Raw genomic sequence first — 27,003 nt, 5'->3', positions numbered from 1 at the left:
TTTGTAGTCCATCATGTTGCTGGTAGAGGGAAGAAAATGCAAAATTAAACCCCAGACATCATTTATAACATGGATGTGCTCACCCAAGGCCTTTTGCCAATCCAAGGTACTTGATTTTTATTTTTATTACCCTGCGGTTGAAAGCTAAATTCCTGTGTGCAGCATTAGCGTGACTGTGAAGCATTACTGCTTTCTTACTACAGGGTAGTTACAGCTGCAAGAATTTGAGTTGAAACTGCCATTGGTCTTTCAGGGTTCAGTTGTATCAGGGACATTATGGGCCAAGCAGCTCTCTTAGTTTAAATTCTCTACTTTGTTCACCTATCAAAACTGCTGGAGAAAACACAGGCTCTGGTGTCTGTTACAGCAAAAATAGCACAAGTGAGTGACTTGTTTCTTCTAGAACTTCTTACACAGTTCTGATTAGCCATCAAAGGCCTACTACTGGCTCTGGGCCTGACTGACAGGACTCTGGCAGACAGAATCCACATCTACTGAAATCTGGTTTTACTTAAACTAGCTTGTATTAAAAAGAACTTAGTCATGACAAAACCAGTAAATATTACCAATTGCCTCATCAGAAGTAGTTTCTGGAAAATGTTACACTCCTTAACAGGAGTTAACTTCAAAAAAAATAAAGAAATACTTTCCTGTTTTTACTGGTGAGGTTTTTTTATGCTTTATCTGTCTCTACCTCAGCCCTCAAGTGCTGCAAGGCAGTAGCAAGTTCATAAAGCACATCCACACACTACACATCCTTTACTAAAAGTACACACCTGCAATTTCAAGTACATCTGGTTAAAATAAGCTTTTTTTACAAGAAAAGCTTTTCTTACAAGAAAAATTCTTAAAGTTTTAAACATCTGTTTTTTCAGGTAAAGATTTAAGACAAGGTAATGGTGCGAGGGCCCTGTTTTCTATAGGGTGAAACTGCCCTTTTCCAGCAAAGACATCTTGACATAACAGCCTAAAAAAGGTGTTACATGATCTTAGTGTTCTCTGAGTGTGATTAAAGGAATTGCCTCTGCAACAGTTTAAAAGACTAAGAAAAAAGAGCCTGATGGATAACTAAGTGTGAAGGAATTTCAAGTTTCTACAGCCATTACAAGATGCCATACTTTACAGTAAAGTTTTATGAAGACAGCACAGTCAGGAGAGGAGGAAACGAGGAGTTTCAGGGAGTAAGTTAAAGATTGCACTGGGCTAATTACTATTTAAAGAAGCTACACAGTTAAACAACAGCTACATTGGTCTTTGTCTTTCTCATCATTTTTATCAGAAGCATTTCCCTCAGGTAAACACAAACAGCCTGGAGAACTAATTCTTGACAAGATCATCTGTGAAGAAAATTAACTCTTCTTTATCCTGAACATTTTTTTTTTTTCCAATGTGATACAGTTTAATCTGAGGGAAATACTCTTGCACCTCACCTCTATCCCCTCAGAAGAAGTTTTAGGGTAATACCTGGAACCTTACTACTTGAGGTAGAACTTAGCTGTCTATACTTAATGTAGTCACAGTCATAAAAAATGCTGTTCCTAGGTCAAGTTATGCAAGGATGGCATTTTAAAAGTATTTAGAACAAATCATTGCTGGTACACAAAGAAGTCTGCGAGCCACTACTAAGTTTGGATTTATTCAGTAATGTCAACAATACTGTAGCTGGTTTTACATTTCAGTTTGTAAAGTGATGCTGATTTTTTGCCAATTCTCATTAAAACACATGAAGATCACTGTGAAGCAACATTGGCACATACACATGGTACTGTTTGCACGATACCCACTGGGGTTAGTTTCCAACAGGGGATAGAATTGTCTCACTGTATCAGATCAGAGACACGTACTGCACTCCAACGGACTCTGTACATACCAGCAAGTTGCTTGCAGTAAAACACCTCCATGACTATCCTTTGTGTCCAGCTTTGCCCCTCACAGGCAGGGAAGGGCATAAAGCATCCAAACCCACTGGTGATCTACCTCACCATATCAGGTTTATGGCCCCAGATCTTATTTCTGTCTGGGAGAAGTGCTGAAGACAAGATCTTTTTTGACAACTGCTGCGCTGCTAGGAGAGTTTAGCATGAACTATAAGGTACTGTATACTTGAAATAAAAATAAGGCTACTGTAGAAGCACTTGCAACTTAGTGATTAACCAAAAAAAAATACTGGGCTCAATATTTATGATTAGCAATAAATACAAATTACTTAATATTTGCACATCAATTTAAGTAGATTACTACTGTCACTTGGTAAAGTCTGATTAAGAACTGTAAAGCAGCACATTCTGCATGAATTTCAAGATGCAGTATTTGCATACAGCCCATTCATGTCCTTTAGTAAACAACCTAATGCAAAATAAAATAATAGACTCCCTTTGGACAGAGAGGAAATTGCAGAGCTTTCATCCCCAAAGATCTGATCAGAAGTACTCATGAAGCCATTCCACACCTCCAAGTTAAGAGTTGCTTAGAGGCATCCTTGACTGTCAACTTCAGTTCTGTTCTTGGGAATATGACACTGTCCGTAACAACGACTGTATTGTCTCCTCACCACAAGCCAATTTGCAACGTTCCTTTTCCCCAAAGGAAAACTAAGGGCATGCTGCTTGTGAAGACACAAGATGACCGCAGCCCAAGCTGTCAGAAGAACGTTGTATCAGCTGAAAAGGCACCTGCAAGTCGGAAGTCCTCCTTGGTCAGCACGCTGTACATGCGCTGGGGCAGGGGTTTGGAGTAGGGGGCCGGGCGGGGGACAGTCGTGCGCAGAATCACCTCCCGGCCCGTAGGTGGTGGGAAGTCTGCAACACCCCCTGTGTTGGGTCGTCGCTCCTCTGCTGGACCTGATCTCCTCAAGTCCTCGTCAAGTGGAGGCACTGCAGAAACCTTAAGTAAGAGCAGGGGTGTAACTACAGGGCAAGCTGTCTCACAACATTAGGATTCAGAAAACGTCTCTTAAGAGGCAAGAAAGGAAGGTTAGAAATGGTAAACACATCAGAAGCGCTAGGTGTACACAGAGCAAGACACTAATGGGATGTCAAGAAATAAACTGCACACAGCCAAATGGAAGAAATTCCATGTGTGGATGGTGAAGCTCAGCCCAGATCAAGCTCCTGGTTTCCTGGCATCATGAAGCAAGGGGTCTGATCAGACAAAATGCCCCCTTCACAATCAGGGCTCTCTCCTCAGCCCCCTGTGGCTGCACAAGGCCAAGCCAGCCTCATTTCAAAAACAGTGCCACCACTGCAGTCTTGATAAATAGTCACCTGCCTTTTCAAACTCAAAATACTACTTGGATAGGTGCTTTCCATGACCAGAAAGAGGCTTGCCAAAATTACACTACAGACCAAGTGAGACACTGCACCAATCTCCATTGACGCTCATTGCCTCAGCCAGCAAGCAGCAACACTGAATTCTGAATACTGGAAGAAGGGCTGGCATGCTCCATGCCAGTCCAGTAAACATTCCCTAATTATATGCACATATGTATGCACCCCCATGCCCTAACAGGCACACAACTCAAGATTGGCAGTGGCACCAAGGTGTGGCAGAGCCCACTGGACATCCCTCCTAACCCCTTGGCAACCCTCTGTGCTCCCCAGGAGCAGCAGGACCTGGTGTTGCTCAGCTCTGTGGCCTGTGCAGGAACAGTTCCAGGAAACCAATGGAGAAGATGCTCCCTGTGCTACACTTCATGCAGTGACCCCAGTTCTTTCTCAAACCTCTCTGCATCTCTGTCCAAAAAGTTCAGTAGTTTCTGGGATCCAAACTGCAACATGCAAGTCTCATCCATCACTGCCTCGCCACCACAACATCTGGCTGTTCAAGTAAAAATACAGTGATGGCAACAGAAAAATATAAAGGCATGGCCACATGTTGCAGCATCAGAAATTGTTAATGTTCACTTGAAGAAATTACTTTGGTTTGGGTTTTGGTTTTTATAGATTTCTCTCTCTTTTCACTACCTTTTAGGCTCTAAAAATAAAGTCTGTGAATGAGGAAAAACCATTCTGGAAACACAAAATTATTTTTATGCTTAATATGTAAACAATGGTACAAACTAATACAGGCTGCTGTACTGTATCTACCAAAAGGTTCAACTCTATGAAGCCAGGGAAGATGAGTGGGAAACGAGGGACAAAGTCAGTTACCTCATCAGAAGATTCAGTCAGCTTGGAAAGGGATGAGAAAAGAACCAGTGATGAAAGATAGAAACAAAGGCAAGTCAGAGGTGACTTACAAGAGGTTAGAAGGAGATTGTAGGTTTAAGAGACATCATGCACTCTATGCCCAAGAACATGCACTTTGCTATCATAATTTTCCTGAGAAGATTTGATAATATAACAAATTTTACACAACTCAGAGAAGAGTCCAGGTTCCAAATGTAACGAACACGGAAATAATTCAACTTCTATTTACCAAACAGCTCTCTTCTAAAATAAATCATGGTAGATAAAATACGAGGTGGGTTTTGTACCAACTTTGCTCCTGTCCCACTAAGAAGGCTTAATTAAAAGCCACCAGCTCCTAGTGAGAAGTACCTGCAACCTAGCCTTAGTTACTGATGTTTCAAACAAGATGAAACCCTAGAAATTTACGTTATCAAGCATTAATGCTAGAAACATTTACTCAGCCTTAAAACCAGAATGCCTAAATATTAAAAAGGCAAGCACATAACACATGCACACAGAGGGGCCAATCCTGGGCTCTACAGGGAAGCCTAAGTGTGGCTGGCTGACATGTTAAGGTGTTCAACCACATTTTCCCTAAAGACTAGAGGGATAAAACGAATGTTCTGATTTTCATTTCTCAGAATAACTGGTCTGTTTTCAGAATGGTCCTTTTTATGCCAAGTTGCAAAACACAAGATTATTATAAAAGCATCCATACCTTGAAAGTGTTTAAAAAATGACAACATTTTTTACAGCAGTGATTTCCATATGGGATCTCAGGCTCTAAGATGTCTGCAACACTATGCTACCTTTATTATCACTGTAGTGAAATTTTAGTTAGATAATCTGATGCTATGAGCAGGTATAATTCTGACAGAAACTGGCAGCTAATGCAGTCCATGAAGTTTTGAAATCAGTAATTTAGAGCTAATTTTTACAAAGACTGCTTAAGAGAAAAAGGAATATTTATACCAATGTCAGCTGGGAAAGGGTTTCCAGAAAACAGATGTGACACTGGCAGTGTGTAAACTGAATGTAAAGTCGTACTGAAAAGAGCCTGAAACTTCCAAGGCACCCTGGTTTCCACAGAAGAAATCTCAAGTATTCCAAGTGTAAGCCTTAGTTAAAAAGTTACTTCTAAAATACTGAGTATTACAACATGTTTCTCTACATTCCTATGTGAAACAATCAACGCACTTGATTGCTCTTGCTGTGATGTTGCATATACTGTGTAACTGGAGCAAAGCAAAAATTTGTGCCATAATAGCATTACTGATGTCACCATCTGAGGTAAATCAGACATTAATGGCACCTCCATCTACCCAGCTGGCTTTAAGTATCTGACATCCCAGGTCACTTCTTTCATCCTGTAAGGTTCCATTATTGCCAAAATCATGCTGAACATCACAAAAAAAACCCTCAAGCACATTTATGACAATACATGCATATATGCAGACAAAATAAACTGGCATCATATGATAAGTTGTTGCCTCATACTGCTGAAATTAGAGGTGCCAGCAAAACAATCAAGCTTGCTCTTACCCTCTGAGCATTGATGAACAGCTTGTGAATAATGCTGCCAGCAGGTCCTCTTCCTGCACCGACAACTGACACTTCTGGCTGCTCCAGGAGACAGTTTACAAATCTGATGGTACGAGTTATTGAGAAGGAAAAAGGAGTGTTTAATTCTCAGCTGTATCTAGTTTTCTCATCTAAAACCAGAACTGTTTCCTGTGAGGAGCTCTCCACCCAACACCCAGGAAGAACTGGTAGACATTCACAGGAGTTCTCCGTTCTAAATGCGTAAGGAAAAAATCCCTGATGTTTACTTCTCAGCATCCCACCCAAACACTATAGCCACCTTTTCATCCCTTTACTCGTTTCCCTCTGCCCTGAAGAAACCTCCCTCACCCTTCACTTGGTTCCCTCCTACTTTGTTGCATTCTTTCATGCTAATACAAGCTGCTTTCTTTCACAGTTAATGTAGGTCAAATCTAAGCTGAACAAAGCAGCCTCCCACGTAGGTCAGGAAAGACACAATTACAGGGCTGCTTGCACTGCAACTCCAGCAGCAGGCAGAGCCAGGCTGCAGCTCAGGCTCTCAAAGGCCATCTCCTCTCAAGTAACTGTAAATGGAACTCGGGCTCCTAATGCAGATGTCTAAATTCAACACAACAAGCCTTCATGGTGTCAGCCATACAGGGGGATGACAAGAAAGCTGGAGAGGGAATTTTCACACGGGCAGATAGTGACAGGAGAGCGGGAATTGCTTTAAAACTGGAAGAGGGGAGATTTGCGTTAAATATTAGGAAGAAGTTCTTCCCTGTGAGAGTGGTGAGACACTGGAACAGGTTGCCCAGAAAAACTGTGCTGCCCCATCCCTGGAAGTGTTCAAGGCCAGGTTGGATGGGGCTTGGAGCAACCTGGTCTAGTGGAAGGTGTCCCTGCCTGTGGCAGAGGGGATACAGCTAGATGATCTTCAGAGTCCCTTCCAAACCAAACAATTCTATAATTCTATGGCTACCCTCAAGAAGCTGATTACCCCCATCGCTGCAGGGTACACAGTCCCAAACAAGAAGACAAAAATATTTTTGAGCATAAAGATCTTATTTTGGTCAGACATCACTCCTCTGAACTCCCAACATGTGCTACTAAAATGCCATCTCTCCCTCTCATCCCTCCCCCAGCACAGCAGTGAGAAGTTAACATGGGTTTTTTAAAATTACATATTAGTCATCTTCAGCAATAAGTAAATAATCTGTCAGCAGGTAGTAAAGCAGTGAAACATGACTTGTTACTGAAACAAACCATGTGAATGACAAGCAAGAAAATTTAAGAAATATAATAAGAAAAATGTAACTTTGGAGGGTATTTCATTCCATGTTAGTTACGGAAAATACTAAATCCCTAGTCCTTCTAATTATACCTCTTCTGTAACTAAGTTCATTAAATATACCTTACACATACATGAAAAAAAATAAATGAAATCCCCAGGATTGTCAGGATAAAAACAAATTACATTAAAACAATCTGTACTGCATGTTGTCGAAGAGATGGTTACTCAGAGGAGCATTTAGGATACCCACATCTAACGTCTCTAGGTAGCCTACGGACAGGGACAGCTAATGTTTAGAGTTACTAAATAGCATTCCTCAGTACTTCTGGAGGGTAGAAGAAAAGGGGATCCAGTCACCTTTGCAGATCTTCTTTCTCCTCCTCATTTTCACATTTCTCTACCCCAAATTTTGCTTTCAGAGACCTGGCCCTGGCAATGACTGCTTCCACGCTCATGATCTGTGCAATGATTTCCTGCAAGAGTTTCATAAAACAAAAAATTAGAAAGCTGTTCCTTTAGCACTCCTGGGAACAGTATAAATACCTATTCTGTTTTCAACCCCAGCCTGTACAAAAGGCTTACTTCCAACTTCTTGTCCTCTGGATTGGGAAATCGTAGAACTTTACTGGAATGGGATATTATCTGCTTAATAATCTTCTTCACTGAAGATATATCTTCTAGTGTTTCTATCAGGAGGAAAAGAAACAAAGAAGTTGTAATTATTGCACCAGTGTTCACCCTAAAATATCTTGATAATTTATTAAACATTATTTACCTTCTTCCTTTACCTTGAGTACAGCTGCATGGATGATGCAAGGCAGGAGATGCCTTGCAAGATCAGCTGGTTTCTGAACTGCAAGGTAATGAAGCACCTAGAACATTGGAACATTTTATATATTAGCCATCAAAACAACTTCCCAAAGATAAGGGTAACTATAAAAGATGGGCACCTGCAGCAAAGAATTCACAAGAAAGGAGCACCATTGTAAGACAGGACTCAATACAGTTTTACATGAATTCTGTGATTGACTATAGGCCCAAAAGGTTAGAATGAAACTGAACTATATTTTAGGAACACTTTTGCTTCCCATCACATACGTGCAGATAAAAATGTGGTTTATTTACTAATAATTCAAAGAAATACCTAATACAGTTTATGAATTACTGTGAATACGCCATTTTAGATATTTCAAACATACTGTTGTACAGGACCAAGAATTTCTGAACCATGTTCTAAGAATTTCTAGCCCTAAGCCATGTACAAATCAGTTTAATAACTCCAAGAATATAGTGCAACAACTTGTAACTGTTTAAGTCTTCCAAGAGGAAGAAGAAACGGCTGTTATAAGCATTACAGGTCAGACTATCACTAGCCATGGAGATTTTTACCTTCTCTGCTTCTCTCGTGTCATCGAAGAGTCTCTTCTGCCTCCGGGCTGGTACTGGTTTGGCTGTTTCCCAGGCCTCCACCCACATGTTGCTGGGAATCTTCATCCGGGCACTCAGCTCACCCTTAATTACTATATTCCCCTTTTCATCAACCACTTCCTCTTCAATGTAATCCCGAGGGGAGTACCACCTCACAAAATCCTCCAAACAACAGCCAGGATTAGCTGCCTGGAATGAAGAGGAGATAAAATTTGTGTCTGAAAAATCCCATAAAGCCAGGATAACCTGTATAGAAAGCAGTAGGGTTCAGTGGGCAGAGCATAGGCTAGAAGCAAAAACTCTGGGAATTCGGCTTATAGTCACCAGACCTGGGAGGGCGAGAGAATAAAGCATAAACGAAGATGACAGCAAGGGGTAAAACACACACCATCGACAAAAACAAAGAAACCTTCTTTATCAATTATTTCTGGCAATATCAAAATTACACTCCTAAGGCAAGCTTCTGTCTGGTACCTGACATACAATAAATACAAATTTTCACTATTGTTTCAATATATAAGCTTATAACATTAAAGACTTAGATAAAAACAACCTGAGCCTAAAAGAAACATTGGGCGGCATGAACACGGTTTCAGCACTGACTTTCCACCTTGTAACACTTCAGTAATGAAATTCACCTTTTCTTCTTCCTTTAAAAAAGAACTTAAAAAAATAAATCTCCCTCAATCAAAACAGACTTCATTTCTCATAGATGCAATGTCGACACAAATACATCCATCAATAGGCCTAGAACATAAAAGGAAAAACAATTTTCTGCTCCATGTTCCTGTCAAGAACTCACTTCCACTTCTGATTATGGTTCTATATTCTTATTTTGAGGTTTCAGATCACTTGCAACATAGAAATAAAACTCCTACATATATCTGACATGTCACTGTTAATAAACTGGTTCTGACATGCTATTCTTACTCTACGGTACGTATGTATCCCTTTACTACAGAGTAACACTACAATAATTACCAACATATATATATATATATAATTTCATAACAGAACCTCCAATCTTTTTAGAGTTTTGAGACCGTTTGATGACAGCAGTGTTATGTGCTCTTAGCTCCCACTGCAGAGCTCAAAAAAGAAATGGAGCAAATTGCCAAAACCACAGCTAGTCCAGTTTGATGAACAGCTGTATAAAACTTCTAAATAGTGGTAACTTACCCTTTCTCACTGAACAAAACAACTTCAACTATACATAAAAATTCTGGCCACCTCCCCAGATCCAAATACAGAATTATGTGTCAATAGATGTGTGTTTTTATTTTACCACCTTTACATTTTATCCTTCTGAAGTCTGATTAAAGGTGCATTTAGAACTAGACACAGGTAAGAGACACTAAAGGAAATCTACAAGGCAGTGGGGGATGCAGGTACATGTGATGTTGATGCAGGACTCCGAGGCAGAGTTTTCTTCTGACATCATTTTGCGTGGGCTTGTCCAAGTTTCCAATTCCCAATCTTTCAGCTGCAAGTTTTGTTGGTGTTTTTTCCCTTCCCACACACATTCTGCATATTTAATGGAACATTACAGCATTAACAGGCTAGATAAAACTGTTAGAACATGTCGAAGTCTATCAATACAGTTTTAGTTTCAATTTAAACTATTACGAAACTCTTTAATGTAGGATAAAAACCAACCAAACAATGTTTGTCAGAAAAACCTTTCAAAATCGTTCAACATGAGCAAGAGTCTGAGAAGAAAGCAGTCTCAGAATTTTTAAGTAGTAGTACCTTAAAAGACTCCATATCTGAGAGCAAGCAGGCACTCTGCATGCGTGCCCGAAGATGAGCACCTTCTGCTGATGTCCCTAGTTTTGCCAGTACCTCGGACTGTTCTTCCAGTAGATCTTCAGTCATGGGCGCTGGCTCCTGTAACATGGAAAAAGTTTACAAATAGCCTCTTGGAGACTTAGCCCTTATTAAGGAAAAGGGAATGGAAAGCTCCCTGTCACCTAAAGTTCATTCAACTTTATTTGTACTCAAAGGAAATAACCATAACTTTCTATGCTTAAATTGTTTATACTAAAGCTGTGCATCTGCAGATACCACTAAACAAAAAAAGCAGCTAAAAAGAAACAACTGGAGTATGAAGTAACACTTTAAGGATATACTGTTAAAATACCAAAATCCAGATGAAGTGCAGGAAGCATTTTACTGATACTGTTTTGCTGAGATGGATAAAAATCCACCTAAAGCAAAGCAGAATTTTTGTTGTTGCCACTGTCAGCATGTAATTAATTGACACTATTTTGCCTGCCTGCACTGTCCTCATGCTTCTACCCACACAAAGCAACAGTTACTAAAAATAATTTCTCCCAAGTGAATGAAAAATACTGTATTCTCCATGCACACTGACTCCAAATGACTTCCTCTGATGCCAGCACTTCCTATTTCATCTCTAGTCACTCTGCAAGAAAGTCTGTATCAGGTAATAGTTCTACTTGTTTGACGATAAACCTGCTTTAGACAATAGTACCAAAACCTGATGACTACGGCCTTTTAGATAGGAGTTGAGAAAGTAGTAGCAAATCTGATCCAATATTCTAGTCAGTTAGCTAGAAATCTTCAAGGTGGGAGGCCCACAACAGTTCCTACTTTACAGGAAATAAAGTAAGGAGCTGATGGAAAATGCCTTGACAGCTGGAAATAAAAAGAAACCTAAATTTAAGGCAAGCAAGACAGCTGAAGTCTTGTTTTAAAAAGAATTGTTTTGAGTGAAATTTGGTAAAAAGACCCATTCTCAAACAAAAAAAGAGCATGTGAGATTTCAATTTAACAACTTCATCAAGTTTTAAAAATGGAAGCCAAGACCTTAGACCAAAAATACTTAGCAATTCTAACAACAAATAAAGCTATAATCTGCAAACTACATACAATTTCACAATCCTAGGTATGAGCCATACTGTATGAGAGTCATATTGCGCATCTGGCTCAGCTCTTGCTACCTAACCTGTGTTATTGGAATGTAGAGAGGCTCTCCTGGATGCAGCAGTGTCAGCTTTCCATGCGGATGCAGACGACCTTCTGGTTTTAGGTTTACAGGCTCTTTGTTGCCTTCTTTTGCTCCTCCTTTCTTTCCATTTTCCTGCCCATTTCCTTTAAGATCTTCTGTGTCACTTAGACATTCAAAAAACTCCTCTTCACTGTCACTCCACGATTCCCAAGATTTGCCAACTTCTTTTTCCTTATCAGGATTATCTCCAGAGTGGTCCGCTCCTTTTCCAGCATCACCAGAAGTACCACCAGGTGAACGATCAGACATGCTGCTCCCCCTTTTCCCCTCATCTCTTGCTTTCTTTCTTTCAATGCAACAGTTTAACATCTAACAAGTTAAAGGGGGGGGAAACAAAAAACCAAAAACCAATGTCAGAAAAACTTGTCGAGTCCCCAGAAATCTCTTACAATTCTAAAGATAACAATTATATTGAACTTGTTGATATATTTTCCCAAGAAAAGAAATCCAGACCCAAGAATAAAAGCATAATTAAATCCACGGCAACAAAATATTTAGCTAAAAATTGATATGAATTTGACAGTATCCTTAGGAAAAAGAAAAATCATTCTTAAATTTGGGATATTTACCTGAAGTTTCTGATGCAGTAAACAACATCTCAGATCTGGAGGGCCATTAGCTAATCTAACAAAAGGTAGAGGTATAACCGTTATCAATTACAAAGTTGGATCTTTCACACATATGTGGTCTTAAATCATATGAAATACAAAAGAGGGACAAATATCCACATTGAACCCACCCCCACCATTTCAACTGTGCAGCTCTTCCATGTTCTCAGCAGAAAAGCTAGCGACTGAACAAGCCCAGAGATTAAACTACATTTACTTGCTAGAGGTCATTTCTGAATCTCAGAGATCATTCACAATGGTATGGAACAGACACACTCTGCATTCCTGGTCAGTCTGTCATTTTAAAGTTTTCAAAGAAAAATTAAGCATCTTTGACTTTACTTTTAAATCTGCAGTGATACAGTAGGGTGATCTGTATATATTTCAGCTTCTATTTTATCCCTTAGTGTAACTATCTAGAAGTACAAACTAGTCAACAAATGGCCAGTCCATCCCATTAAAAAAAGGATGCATTTCTGCTCTACACTGATGCCTTAACAGAACCCTTCATTCAGTCTGCAACAAGCTCTACTACAGCAGACGTAACCTGGAAGGGTTGGAATACTTGAGACAGCATTAGCTGCCTTAAAAGGCTATTACACCAGCAGGAACTTGGAACAGCTCCCTTAGAAAAGTGGTAAAACTCCACCACAAAGCTAAGGTGTCTCTGTTCGTATCAGCTCCTTCCTTTGTATTTAAATAATACAAACTGGAAGCCAAGCATTTGGATAAGCTCTGGGGTTTTTTCTCCATCCTCACTCACACAGTGAATGAGCTCTTTACCTTGAGCTTTCCCAAGCATTGTGAAGTTTTCAAAGGAAGGCACAGGTGCTTTTCCCTACTCTCTACCCTTTCTAGTTTTAAGGAAGAGTAGGGGAGTAAAAATAGAGAGTAACATCTGCAACTTGGAAAACAAGCCGGTATGCTTCATAAGTCATAGTGAACTCACTCTGTTCTTGAAAGAGAGAATATTTTCTGTGACAAAACAACAACAAAAAAAAGTCTTACCCTGGAATAAGGTAGTTGTTTTCCCATCTGTAGCGCATTTCTAACACAAATTCTTGCCAAAGATGTGCTACTCCTTTTACTCCTCCATGGTAGAAGTTTATCATGCAAAGACATAAAGCTAGCTTGTACGTCAGACTATCAGAAGGAGCAGATTTAAACTGACTGAAGAGATTCTACATAAAAAATAAAGCAGAAAATACAGGAACAATGGCATTTTTTCAGAAGTTATATGATCTTTCCTGTTTGTCAATACAAGTGGCTAACAAACAAAAAACAAAACCCCACAATTACTACCAAGAGATTCCTCTTTCCAAAAATTGTCTATTACAAGACAGGGCAACCACAGCAGAGTCTGTATAAACACACTCAAAACTGCACTCTCATTCTCATGAGTGCCAGTCAGTTAAACTTACATAATCTTCACTCTCTGGAGGAGGATTGTTTCCTGCTGAAGTATTAGTCCTGCTTTCAAATCCATCTGCAAGTTTGTCAGCAGCATCAGGAAATAAGAACTTGAATAAACAAAAAAAAAAATCCAAACTTCATCAGGTTTTTTTCGCCTGCTTTTCCCACTTTCTCCATAAAGCTACTGCTGGTTACATACCAGGAATCTTTTAATTAAAACTGTTAGCAGAGTTAATTTCCTGTCCACTTATACTGAACAGAATTGTAACAACTTTGGCTGTTTCAAGAAGCTGATAAAGGCAATTCGAATAATGGAAATGACAGACACTTTGATTTATAATTCTGCTACAAATGGTAAGCGAAACCATAAAAATGACAGAATGGTTTGGGGTTAGGAAGGACCTTGCGTATCAGCTTGTTCGAACCCCCCTACCATGGGCAGGGACCAAAAAAATGCATCAGTGGAAGCATGAAATACATGTTTTATATGAACAGCTCACTTACCAGAAGAATAGTGTTCAGAACTTCATTGTTTAAAGGTGATTCATCTACACCTCTGTGTTTGCGAATTTTTTTCTTTGCACTGTGAACCATATTTGTGACTGATAATTTATGGATTGGGACTGGTGCTGGCTCTGTGAGCTTCGACAAAGCGTGGGTAATATCAGCAACCTCTATAAAATAAAATAAAACCGATCAAAACATACCACCACAAGACCATCTCTTTTTAAACATTCCCCCGCCATATTCAGTCTGTTTATCATGTACTGATTTTTAACACCCTGTTACCAGAGCTACATGCCTGTGCTGTCAGGTTCCATATCCAATATTCACTATTCTTACCCACAAAGCAGAATGAAGTCAAAAAGAAGACACAGACTGCCCTTGATTTAATTTACTGAAGTCTAGACTGAGTTGGTTGTATTGCGCCTGCCACCTACTGTAGTAGTGCTGCATACTTGCAGACAATTACTGGCAGAGTATCAGCAAAACCCTGCTGAAGAGCCAGTCTTCAAACTTTGTTTATACACAATACCAATGAATTCATCGTAGGTAATAAAGACTCCTCAAGCATATCGTAAAGCTTCAGATAAGCCTTAAATAAATCCAGTATTAATCACTACGTATGTATGACCTTACATGGTATAAGAATAATTCTGTTTTAGAGTCCTCAGGTAAAGTAGTCAAAACATTTTTTTCCAGAGTTGCTGCTGGTAAACTTTAGAATCTCTCTTACAATAGAATAACCACTTTTTAAAAGAGGGCAGACAAATTTATATTAATAATTACCAGCAGCCTGAATAACCTCATCTTGGCAAACATTTCAAGAGAATTAAGAGGTAAAGAGGGCTAAAGAGGCTGTATGTCAACTACTGGAAGTAATAGATACCCTACTCATCATAATACCTTTTTAAGATAACTAGTGAGCTATTTCAAAACTAAGACCAAGTATAACCAAAGAAAACACATTTATACAGACCTTATTTGGAGGGAAGAAAAGGCAATGAGGCAGGAAGGAAGGGAATGTTCACTACATACAGCAAGAAAAGCAAAAGAATGGGACAGAAACATCTGAAGGATGTCAGTATCGACACTGTTGTATAAAGTCTGAACTGTTGGTCAGATAATTCTGGTTTGTCCCCCTTAAAACTCCTTAAAATAGAGAGTATGTCAGCAAAGCCTTTCAAACAGATTAAAGACTTTTTAAACTGTTAAACCATGCACCATTCTGTACTTCAAAAAGCAGAAAAACAGTTTAAAAAATACAAAAATACACACTAGTCAAATTTCAAACTCTAGTTTTCCAGTCAAGGAAATAAAAAACCAAAACACCACAACAACTGTAACAGAAGCAAAAGTCCTCTGGGACTTCGGGAGCTAAGCTTGCCTAGATTTCATGAGACTTTAAACCAAGTAGCGCTGATCAGAAAATTCTTAGGAGTATTACAGAAGATGCTTAAGTATTTTAAATATAAATGCTGATCGATCTCAAGTCAGGAGAAGGGGATAGGGAACGTAAAACAACATGAAACAATTAAAACCAAATAACACAAATCAAAAAGATTTTAGTTTTACCTTTTCCTTCCTCTTCAAATGCAGACCTCCCAAGTATCTCATCAGTTGACTCCTTTCGACGGCAAAGCTTGAAGAATTCAGTGAGAAAGTCACCTATAAAAAAAAAAACAACTTTGTTTCTCAGCAGCTACTCTATTAAAAATCTCACTGAACAATATGCTAACTCTCAAACTGATTCCTGAGGGACAGTAAATTTTATCTTTTCATCTGAAAGAACACAGTAATTTATTCTGAACCACCTGACTATAAAGCTTAAGAAAATGCACACCGAACCAGCTACCAGCCACCTCTCCAGAGCACAGCTCTGCAGGCAGTTGAATCCACTTCACCCAAAGCAAGATGAAGCTTCTGCAGCATATTATTTGTTTGTCTGCACAGCTCTCCAGTTGTACCAACCCTGTCAGTTAGATTGATTCAACTAAGGAAATGGATATACGCAGAAGGCACTTCATGAAATGTAAAGATACTAGGAAATCTGATTTTCACCGAATACTCAGTAAATGCTTACTCTCTGGAATCTGATGAAGTAAAACCAGCAATGACGTTTACAGTACACAGATGCAGAATAACTTAAAACAGAAACTTAACTTTTTTGCAAAGCTCATCTTCTTGAAAAAGCCCAGAATATTGTCCACTCAAAAAAGTAAGGGGAGTGAGGAAGCAGAAGTCATTAGGTAATCAACAATTCAGTCCTAAATTCACAACTGAATATCTTAAAAGCTGTAAGAGAAGATGGGGAATGCTGATGTCTTACCCAACAGACACTGAGGGTTATCTGCTTTTCTGACTCTCACGGACCACTGGGGCGCTTGAATAGGATCCAGGTCACTTTGAAGGCAAAAAAAAAAAACCCACAACCAACCTTCACAAGTGTCATGCTGTCCCCACAAGTATGCAAGAGATGAGTATCAAGTTCAGAGTAAACATAATGTCATAGCCAGACAGCCCATGGAAGCCGTTAATATATACTACATTACCTATGAGAACATGACAAACACTAAAATGCAAGCAAGAGTCCCTGTTCTCATGCACACACATAATATGATTAAGAAACACAGGAGAACAATTCAGTTACAATTAAGTTGTCTTTTTGGAAAGACTATTAATGTTGAAAACTAATTTCTGCATTAATGAAAACAAACCACTTCCCCTTCCCCATTTTTTAAGTATCAGTATACACTGATTCAAGTCCTTCCTTTTTAGGAGACGTAGCAGAAAATCCTGATGATAGTTTTTGGGCGATGAATGCCAAATGGTTAATTTTTCATGCTTTCTGTGGTGGACTATCATCTTTACCAAGAAAGATGCAATACACTAAACTTTTAAGTCTAGTATTAAAATATGCCTTTAAAAAATTAAGTGTATGTTCTGCTGAGATTACAATACAACATTTTCTCATACAGAAATGTTTTCCCAAATGAAATGTTCTATCAACAGACCCTAGCATTCTTCAAAATGTGTTCTCTTTCACACACAAAGCCATGCACAATGCTTTAGACATCACTAAAATGGAGTAGTTAACAAGTCAAGCACCATTCTAGATATTTGCAATTCAGACAAAATACTTACGAATAAACATCATTTTCAACAATTATACCTTCCGTTAGGTGAGGCCATGTAGTAGCTAAATGAAGCTCACTGAAACAAAACAAGATTTAAATCTTTAAAGTGTTAAGATCTTGACAGGTATTTGTGATGGTTTGTATTTAAGTCCCTTTATGTATTTTGCAGCATCATCCAGAAATTAGTTTTCTTGCTGCATGCATCCTGTTGGTTATTCTACAGTATGCCACCCAGGATTGCACTAAACTTTATTAGTACCTGGCATACAAGACTACACACAACTCCTCTACAAAAGGAGAGATTGTGCATTGTGTTCTAGGTATCCAGGTATAGAGGAAAAAACAATGTTCATGAGTTGCCTACAGCAATACACACTGTCTAATACATTAAAATTATTTTTAGATCTGCTGAGTGGTGATGGGGGTGTTAAGAAAAGGACATGGTGAGATTGTAACCACTCATTTTACAGAGTCTGTCAATTTAAGTCTTCTACAAACATCAAAATAAAAGAGTGGGTTCAACCCTTGAATGAAGGCACACAATTTTTAAAGTTTATCTCCAGTTAAGGTATATTTCAGTATAACAGTTTCAGAGATAAATTGAGTTTATGGTGAAAAATTTATCACCAACAGGAATGCTGAATATTAGACAATTTTGCAAAAGGTCTTATTTGCTATTTGGCCACTATTTTACACAGATGTTTCTTAAGTACTTGAATAATTAAATATCTGCTAGGGACATGCTAAGTGAATAAGATAAAAATGAAATAACATACCTCTAAGTCATCCATTAAGGAAGTCCAGTTTTCTGAACTCGTATCTTACCTAATAGGATCCTCACAGGCACCAAGTGGTAACTTCCCAAACTCCAAGCCTCCAACTTCTCCCCCAACTAGAGCATCAATATCTAAAGACAGATCAATACATATAGAATTTATGGAATATTTTAAGCAGCATTATTATCATACTAATTTTGCAGTAAAAAGACAGTAGCATGTAGAATGCCCAGAGAACAGCTGAGCAGCTACGGTGACAAAGCTATGCAAACACAATCCTAGCACACAAAGTAATTGTTTCCAGAAGTAATAATGCAACAGGACACTCAAAAAGACAGATAAAATTCTTGTATCCGTGTTGAGGGAAGGGTTTTCCCTTCATACAGGCAACGATGTCTATAAAGGCAGCATTAAAGAGTAAATGTTGACGCAAGAACAGACATGAATTTGCCATAAAAGTATTTAGGCAGAAAAATCAGTTCCAAGCAGAAAAGGAAGACTCCACATGAGCAACTCTGCAAGAGTGAAAGAACAACTCCTTTTAAAAGGCTGACAATTTTATGAAAAGACTTAACCCAATGATTTGGAAGATTCTTTGTAATCTCAGATACTTAAAGATGCCTCCCAGCATCCTCAGCCATTTCCCATGTTATATCCTTCAAATACATAAATATACAAAATAGCCAAAAATAAACAGCCTTCACTGAACAAAAATTTAAATGGGTAATAATGCATTGCAATGTCATTATAATAATGTTATTACAGCATCTGGTCCTTGATTGTAGATGCATCTGCCAAACTGTTTATATACAAAATAAGTGAGGTATTAGAACAGATAAATTATTTGGCTAACTTAATTACATAATTTCTTCTTCAGAGAAGATAAAAGACATTTAAATTATTTGATTGTATTTGAGAAGAGCTAATTGAGTGACGATAATAAAGTATGGGTCTAGTTCTTCACAGCGAACATAAAACCACCACTGCATGTAGCAACAGTAGATTCATTTACCTTCAAACTAGAAGATTATAATTTATTTTCTGATGCTATCTATATTTTCTGATGCTATCTATACAGAAATAAGTCTGTTAAAAACAAATCCTTGATACCTGAGGAAGAAAGCGTTACCACCAAGCAAGCATATGATAGTTCACTGTAAGAGTACTAAGTGAGCTAACTCACTCTTTTTTCTAAATAACACCAGTATGGCATAAACTTATCAAACCTGGTATATGTACTTCAGATTCAGAACTACACATTTTCCCATTGTTAATACCCTTAAATAATGAAGTATTAGAATCATTTACTTTATGGAAATAATTGAAAAGTGGTCCTGTGACCCATTAGTACCTACTAGAACATGAATTCAAATGGTTCCCTAAGGAATTCAGGGCACAATTCTTTACAGATCCCCAGGCAGTCACCCCTTACTCTCCAAATAGATACTACCATTTTAGAAGTATCACTGTATCTCTAAATACTAAAAAAAAAAAGCGTATTTCTAGGCACAACCCTAACCAAAACACCTGTTACACTCAAAAGCCAGACATGATTTCAGAGCAGTTTTAAGCATCTTAGAGAGTAGGATGGTACTCAGTTGTAACTGCAGCCTTCCCTAGTAATGCAGAAAATGTTTTAATTCTTCTGGAAAGATAAACAAGCATCTTCTTTAGCACTGATTGTTTAACTTCAGTTATTCTGAGGACACAAATCTCCTACCTGGTGGCTGCTGCGGCCAGAAATACTGCTGCCAGTCTTGAAGCACATATGTAAGCCGAATAGCCATGCTAATAGGAGGCAGCGGTGTTAAAGGGCATCCCTTGAAAAATAGTAATGAAAAAAATCAATGTAAGGAGTACATCACCTCAAACACTCCAGGCCTTAACACAAATTAGTTATGATAGCTTGTTTTATAGCTAATTTTATCAGAACTGCAATATCCCAAGTATTACTAGTAAAGCTATTGCTCAACACAACACCCACAGGTAAAACACACGAGTCATTCATATGCTCCATTTCACTGGTAATTCCGACGTAACTGACCCAGAACGCATTAGATTTTCATTAAGGATTTCGTTTCCTCAGCCTTTTGATGAGACTGCTGACTACCAATAGTAGTTGTAAAGCATCGCAGTCAGCCCTAGCACTCCATAAATAAGCAGTCCACTCAGACTCCTCACATTTTATCATATTGTTATGCACTCTTAACTTAGCTTGGGCAGCTACACAGTGTCAAAATAGAAAGAAAACCCCACTCCTACCCTCCCTTGTTTTATATAGCAAAATAGTTTGTTTGGGGGCAGGAAAGAGAGCTTTGTTACAAGGAGACTAAAACAGACACATTTTTTCACATGCCAGTGAAAAACAAAAATGAATGAAGGTGGCAACACTGAAAAACTAAACCCATACCAATTTTTGCTTTTTATCACTAGATACTGGCAATATCTGGAAAAAGACTTTGTTGGTATCAGCAGTGGAAGTATCATCCTTACAAAAATAAAATCCCAAGACAGAAGTAAACCTACAAGCAACCAGGTAATAAAGTAATTATTCTTTGTATCGGTTACATACACTCAAGCGAACTTACAATCTTGGATTTGAAAATATCCAGTAATCCTGATAAATGAGTATACTGGTTTGGCACTTTGCGAAGATGAACCATTTCAAAGTCAGTTCGAACTCCCGGACCCTGACATTCTCCAACGTACGTTCTCCGCCATTTATGATGTATTTGCACAAATAGTGGTACCTGACTACAAAACATTAATATCTCGGGTTATTTAAAACATCATGCTGTCTTGTAGTCTCTAAACCCAGGTAAATATTTTAACATAATTCCATATTCTTTAGAATATATTTTCTCTTAGTGGAACACAGATTAAAGAACTTACTAGGAATCAAATTAAAATACTATTAACTTCAGCATTAAATGGAATTCCTAACAAATTGTCATAAGCATAGCCCTACCCAGAACTTCAGTTACCTAATTTTCAGTCTAAATATTTTCTGAGGAAGATTAGAAAGTTACTGTTTCTACACAGAGGGAAGAAATCCTCTTTCAAAAGAAATCCTCTCCCAAACATTATACCTGTTACTCCAAAAACTTCTAGCAGTTTTTAAAAGCCTTTAAGGTTTTTAGACAACAATGAATATAAATAGCACATTGATTCAATCTTAAAAAAAAAAAAAAAAAAAAAAAATCCCATGGAAACTTTAAAAAACTTCTGTAACAACATTATGGTGCCAATACAACAAACTCTGAATGTCTTTTGCTAACAATTTAATACTTGTTCCTCACAACAGTAGTATGCTAGAGTTTTACCCAGACATGTAAGAAGGTTTATGCTTTCACCTACCAGCCAGTGTTCCCCAATGCAATGGAAACAGAGCTCAGCAAAAGGTTACATTTGGATTCACTGAGAACTGCATCGTTATTTGCAGCTGGAGCAATAACCACAAACTCACGTAAGCCATACCTTAAGAGAGAGAAAAAACACACTCACGGTTTTTAGCAATCCAGCTGAAACGGATTTTTTAGAAATATTTTAACCCAAGTAACCTAATTATCACCAACATAGTGCGGAATCCGTTATTTTGATGCAAGTACCTGTTTCAGAGAGGACAAGAACTAAGTGGGCATGGAATACTGCACATTCTCAAATCACAAAGTAACAGAGCTTAATAGCATTCGAACACTGTACAAGAAATAATGTGATGCCCTCCAGGTCTATCAGTCCTGTGGGTTTTTTTACTTTATACATAGTTACGGTTGTTATTGCCATACACAAAAACAATCTCTCCAGAACAATGCTATAACGTGCCAAAGATTTTCATTACTATGAATGTGGTGGTGGTTGTTTCTTTAAGTACTGCACCTTTCCCTTTTAAGAATACACCTAAATATTACAAATAGAAGAGCTTGGTTAGTGTGTGAAATTCAGAAAAAAACCAACCAAACAAACAAACAAAAAAAAAAAACCCACAGAAAACAACAATTTGGGGGGACATAAACAAAAAAAAAAAAATAGGTAGGCCCACTATGGTGGGCTTTTTTCACACTCCTTTCCTGTGTCTACTACAAAGAACCATTTTACTTCAGCTTTAACTTTTGATGGAAAAAACTTGCAAGTGATTGTGTCAGCAAAAAAGAGTTTTCCATTGCTATGCCTATTTCTATTAAAGATAAGAGGCAGCATGCATACCATCTTACTAGACAGTGAGCTCTAGGAGGAAAGTCATTGTTCATGCACAGCAAGTCCTGCATAGGCAGAGGAAGGGCATCTGTAAAAGAAATTGATACACAAGAAAACATCAGCATCCATTCAGCTGACTTAAAATTATATTAGCAATTTGTTGAATACAAAGCATACTAATAGCAAAACATTAGATCACACCCATCAGATCCCAGAAAATTTCACACAGAAACAAATCAACACACTGAATTCCACATTCCAAAATATCCTTACAGGTATATAAGAGAACTATCATCTACCTTCCACCAGTTCTTCCTTCCCGTCTTTGTCACTGGGGTCTTGTACAAGATAATGATGGGTAATTGAGAATTTGAAGTCTGCAAATGAAATTTCATCTGATTTTTCTTCCCATGCTCCTGTGGTGTATACACCCTGCATATAAAAAAAAGATATTATTTGATCACATAAATTTAGGCTAACATTCATAAGCCTTAAAAAGTATATTACCTACATGATCTATAATATTTATACACCTTTTTCTGCAGCTAAGTATTTATTACTAAATAGCTAAGCATGATTTTATTTAAAAAGAAAAAATTCTCAAAGCACTTCATTATGAAGGCAGCTGAATGCTAAAACCCATGCTGCCAATAATCACTTTCATTTCAAGGACCAGATATTCCCAAAGAAGTCTTCAGAATTAGATGGCAACAAAGCAGCAGATAAATCCTCTCATATACAACTCTGCATCTCATGCACACGCACCCTCAACTTTGCCCAAAGACAGGAGTTTCCCACCTGGGATTCTATCTATATCTATACCATTCCACACAAATGCTACTTTGATATTTTTTTTTTAATATGCTTTCACTGATAAATGATTTTTTTTTCTATGATCTGCAAAACTTCTGTCTGTCAGCATAGGAAAGTTTCTAGGGAAAAAAAAAGAAGAGAACATCACTATACAGAATTGTACACTGCTACTAGAACAAACCAACTTGGACAACCCTTTAATCTGTAAAGTGTGCCTTCTCACTAGGAATTAAGAAGAAGGGTCTGGTCTAGGAAAGAAGACACACTGGAATACACTGACAGCTAAGGTTGAAAAGTAGTTTATTAGATAACATATGAATTCTCTGTACCCTGACTAAAATTAAGAACTGTAAAATTCCTCTGGACACAGTAGCTATCCAGTCCAGAACAGCTGAATATATTTGCACTAGTATGCAGAAGAGCACAGCAATTTCCTCTGCATTTTACAGGACTGATTAAGCACTACAAAGGCTCTAATTAGACTCTGAAAAAAAGTCACTCTTGTAAAACATACTGAGTCACAAGTAGGACTACGTAAACCTCAACTGTATGTATGTGAGGTGTGACAAAGGCACACGGCAGGGCAAAAAAATTTCTTCAGAATTTAGAACAGTTTCAACCATGCTTCCAAATTCAAAACAAGGGGGAGTAAAGGGGGGAAATCACCAGGCCCTATATGAAGATCCAGGTTTATCAGGGAAATAGCCTGTTTGGCAGACAGCCTACCAATAAATTTACAAGCATCTGTGAAATTGCCATTTTTACAACTGAAATTCCCCAGTAGAAATCATTATCTCCCACACTTAAGAAAACAGCAAGACATGTAATAGACATGCATTACTAGTTAGTAATTCAAATTCCAAAGAAAATACAGAAGCAGTAACTGACCTTTTCTAGAGGTTTGCTTGAAGAAATTCCAATAAGTTTCCAGTCATTCAATACTTCTTCTATTTTTGAAATAAATCTATCAGGGAGGAGGGAAAGGCATTAACATTTGCTGAACACTAAACTTGTATTATAACTCAGCTACCTAAAAAGCAGGCTATATGTTGTCCTACTATGGAATTCCTTTAAAAAAAAAAAAAAAAAACAAAAAACAAAAAACAAACAAACAAAAAACCCAAAAACCTAAAGAAAAAGCAATTAAAAAAAAAAAAAAAAAAACAAAAAAAACCAACAAACTATCAGAATAAAAACAGAACAATTGCTTCCTTGTACAAATAAAATGGCCCTCCTACATTTACATTTCAAATGACAGTCACTTTTAGCAACTGCTATGAGCATGCTTAAAGTGGTTACAGAATCTCACCTTTTTAGGGGGGGTCGGATTTTTTTTTCCTGATATGGCAGCATATTACTTTTAACACACACTCCTGTTTCTCCATTAACAGACAAAATGCATTTAAGACAAAATTATAAACTAAATTCATATTTAAATCACAGTGCTTAGAATATCTATCTCCTTTTGTCAAAGACATCACAGCTTGAAAAAGCATCTTAAAAAATAATGTTAAGACTATAAGAGCACTCTTCACCTTGAATTTTCTTGTATGCTGTTAACTTTCAAAGACTTCAGCTGTAAGACGACTATTTTAATAATAGCAAGATACTTAAAAACCACATAAGCCTTCTAGATGTTTATTCTAATCCCTTGCAAACAGATAGCAAACCAGAGCTTTGTTTAAGTTCAGGTACAGCTTGGCTAGATCCTCTTAACCAACTCATCAGTGACAGCCACAGCCTCGGCAGCAGAGACAAGCCGGAATGACCGTGACGAGGCCCCGGGTGCCACGGACATCGGCCGGCGCGGCAGCCCGCAGCACAGGGGACTGGTCCCCTCGGCAGGAGGGGCTGGGGCAGACACGGCAGAGACCCGCTATCCCCTCGCCGTGACGGGAGCAGGACCAGCGGCAGCACCTACCTCTCCCACTCGGAGGCGGTGGTGAAGTCCGTGATCTCAAACACCTCCGACTCGGGCTGCGGAGAAAAAGGGGGAGAAGCAATGAGCTGGTAGACTGCCACGACGAAGCGCACAGGGAAAAGGACGGGGAGAACACTCACTTCACTGTCCGCCGCCATCTTGTGCCACTGTCGGAACCCCCCGGCCCGGGCGCAGAGGCTCACGGGAAGGCGGCGGAGGGCGGTGCGAGCCGTCCAGCCCCGGAGCCGATCGCCACAGCCGCATTCCACGCCGCGGCAGTAGAGCGTCCTGTGACTCCTTTCTCTCCGCCCTCCGTGGGGCGGGGATATCCAGGCTGTTCTGCCGCTCTCGCGGCTGGCTGAAGCGCTTCACGGGCTCTGATGAAGCGCCGCCTGCTGGGGTGTTTACCTCAGGGAGATGTGAAGCTGGGGCGTGGGTTGGTCCCGGAGACTCTCCGACTCCGTCGGCGGCAGCCCGAGAGGGTAAACGAGGTGCTCTGCCGGCTCGGTCGCTGTGTGCCCGGGGAACGGGGACGCGAGTGGTGTCACAGCTTGGTACCATGAGGCCGGTTGTGCCGGGCACCTGCAAGTGTATTAAGTAATAAATACCTCCCTTTCCAGTCAGCCGGGAGCTGATGTGTCCCCAGGGGCCTGGTGCTTCGGGTTCAGCCTGATTCGGAGAAAATTCCAGGAACTCGCCAACAAAGTTTTAAGTTGACAAGCAGGTATTCTTTATTGCGGTACCAGGAGACACGGGGGATAGCTCTTCCAAGTGTGTCTCTGCCAGGCATCAACCAGGCTGTGCTTATATTGTCCTTGAACGTACATATTCTTTAGATTACATACATTACATCATACTTTTTAGAGAATGCCTCCTGTATGCATACAAAAATGTGGTAGTGGGCTTTCAGACCCCCGGTGGTTATTTCTTCATCACTTTGTTTTAGGATTGTTGTCATGTCAGTAACCACCAGGTGGTTCTGGCAAAGCTTATCTTAGTAATTTTCTTTTCTCTATAGTGGCTAACAAAGCCTAACGTTCTTGAGGTTACTTATTTACAACCCTATTCTTCAATCAACCCCATTCTTCAAGCCTAAAACGAAGCGGCTGCGCCTCTCGCCTCTCGCCTCTCCCCTCTCCCTTGTGCAACCCGGGGGGGTCCTCCAGGTCCTTCTGGCATCCAGCAAACCAATTCCCTTCAAAACCATTTCAACTCAGACTGAGACTGACTACTTTTATCCTTTCTTCTGCCTCAGCACAGTCTGCTACCTTAAAAAACAAACAAAAGCCCACAAAACCACGCAAAAAACCAAACAACCAATCAAACAAAAACTATCCTTGAAGTCTGCAGTTTAAAGGTGCCAAAAAGGATATAAAAAACTATTAATGGGGACCGTTTAGATGAGGGGCCTGAATGCAGTTGAAATTACTTTGATATGGATAATACTAAAAGTTACTTAGACAAGATACTAAAAGATGGAGGTAAACAGAAGAGAGAAGCATGCTTTGTTTTGGGTGCTGGAAGAAGTGACTGGTGATTAGAGTTGAAAATGCCACCGTTCAGTTCAGCTGTGCTTGTTTTCATAGGTCATTGCTGCTCTTTGAATTAAACTCCAAGCACAGTGCCTTCGGGGGGGGGGGGGTGGGTGTGTGTGTGGGACGGGCACACGACAGTTGCCTTAGCAACATCGTGTAAACTCAACACCCAAGTGTAGCAGGAGCTACCCGGAGGATGTGCCTGCTGAAGAGCCGGCTTCGTTAATAAGGACTACGTGCTCTGGAGTCGGAAAAACGTGCCGAAAACAAAATCAAGCTATACGTAATAACTGTCTGAATTCCTTGCTGTCCAGCAAAGGAAGACAGCTGTGAGCTAAAAATGATCTGTAACTTCTCTTTTCTTTGCTGTGCCTCTTTCACACTTCACTACTGAAGCACCAGGTAAGATGTTTATGCTGTTAGGGATAACTGTAGTAAAATTTCTAATGAATGTTGAAAATGTTTTGTACTACTGGGTGTGGGAGATGTATAACGCAGAGTATTTTATTCAGTTGAGTGATGTAAGGAGAAGAAATGAAGTAAAAATGCATGTGAGGAAAAGATCAGGGAAAATTAAAAAAAAAAAAAAAAAATAGCAACATAAGAGCCATTAGGTGCCCTTTTTTCATAGTTTTACATAT

At 39.1% G+C, this 27,003-nt stretch overlaps 2 protein-coding genes across 3 annotated transcripts in view; one reads left to right on the top strand and one right to left on the bottom strand.

The window, feature by feature from the left end:
• Nucleotides 1-104: 104 nt before the first annotated feature.
• On the bottom strand, nt 105-25,107 carry RAB3GAP1 (RAB3 GTPase activating protein catalytic subunit 1). 2 transcript variants are annotated; one of them, XM_080622108.1, is made up of 24 exons: nt 24,968-25,106; nt 24,828-24,883; nt 23,795-23,870; nt 22,393-22,525; nt 22,103-22,181; nt 21,257-21,376; nt 20,488-20,653; nt 19,620-19,719; nt 17,949-18,030; nt 17,131-17,199; nt 16,316-16,389; nt 15,562-15,654; nt 13,990-14,159; nt 13,494-13,592; nt 13,081-13,253; nt 12,034-12,088; nt 11,402-11,773; nt 10,183-10,320; nt 8,395-8,622; nt 7,781-7,877; nt 7,588-7,691; nt 7,363-7,478; nt 5,712-5,814; nt 105-2,883 (listed from the first exon to the last, which is right to left on the bottom strand). In XM_080622108.1, exons 1-24 carry the CDS (start codon nt 24,983-24,985, stop codon nt 2,641-2,643), a joined length of 2,964 nt encoding a protein of 987 aa, XP_080478234.1. In that variant the 5' UTR covers nt 24,986-25,106; the 3' UTR covers nt 105-2,640. The 2 variants fall into 2 exon arrangements, 1 of the variants encoding a protein (XP_080478234.1); XR_013957267.1 differs by lacking the exons at nt 105-2,883; nt 5,712-5,814 and having other exon boundaries at nt 7,447-7,478; nt 7,794-7,877; nt 24,968-25,107.
• A 100-nt stretch (nt 25,108-25,207) lies between these two features.
• MAP3K19 (mitogen-activated protein kinase kinase kinase 19) overlaps nt 25,208-27,003 on the top strand; it is a gene marked incomplete at its 5' end in the record, with an annotated part of 14,463 nt that continues 12,667 nt past the window's right edge. The window contains one exon of the mRNA XM_080621993.1: nt 25,208-25,381. Coding sequence (XP_080478119.1) covers nt 25,208-25,381 — 174 coding nt within the window. The remainder of the gene's footprint in view (nt 25,382-27,003) is intronic.

Source organism: Psittacula echo, assembly GCF_963264785.1.
Source record: "Psittacula echo genome assembly, chromosome: 6".
NCBI classification, from domain to species: Eukaryota; Metazoa; Chordata; class Aves; order Psittaciformes; family Psittacidae; genus Psittacula; species Psittacula echo.
The sequence above is the reverse complement of the archived record's forward strand: the minus strand, read 5'-3'. Positions and strand labels throughout refer to the sequence as shown.

What these genes read in the sequence shown, in the direction of transcription:
- RAB3GAP1 (XM_080622108.1), bottom strand. An exon ending in GCATTGGGGAACACTGGCTG is followed by an intron (nt 20,654 to 21,256) that starts GTAGGTGAAAGC and finishes AATGTTTTGTAG; the next exon opens with TCAGGTACCACTATTTGTGC. An exon ending in TGTTCATCAATGCTCAGAGG is followed by an intron (nt 2,884 to 5,711) that starts GTAAGAGCAAGC and finishes CTCTTACTTAAG; the next exon opens with GTTTCTGCAGTGCCTCCACT.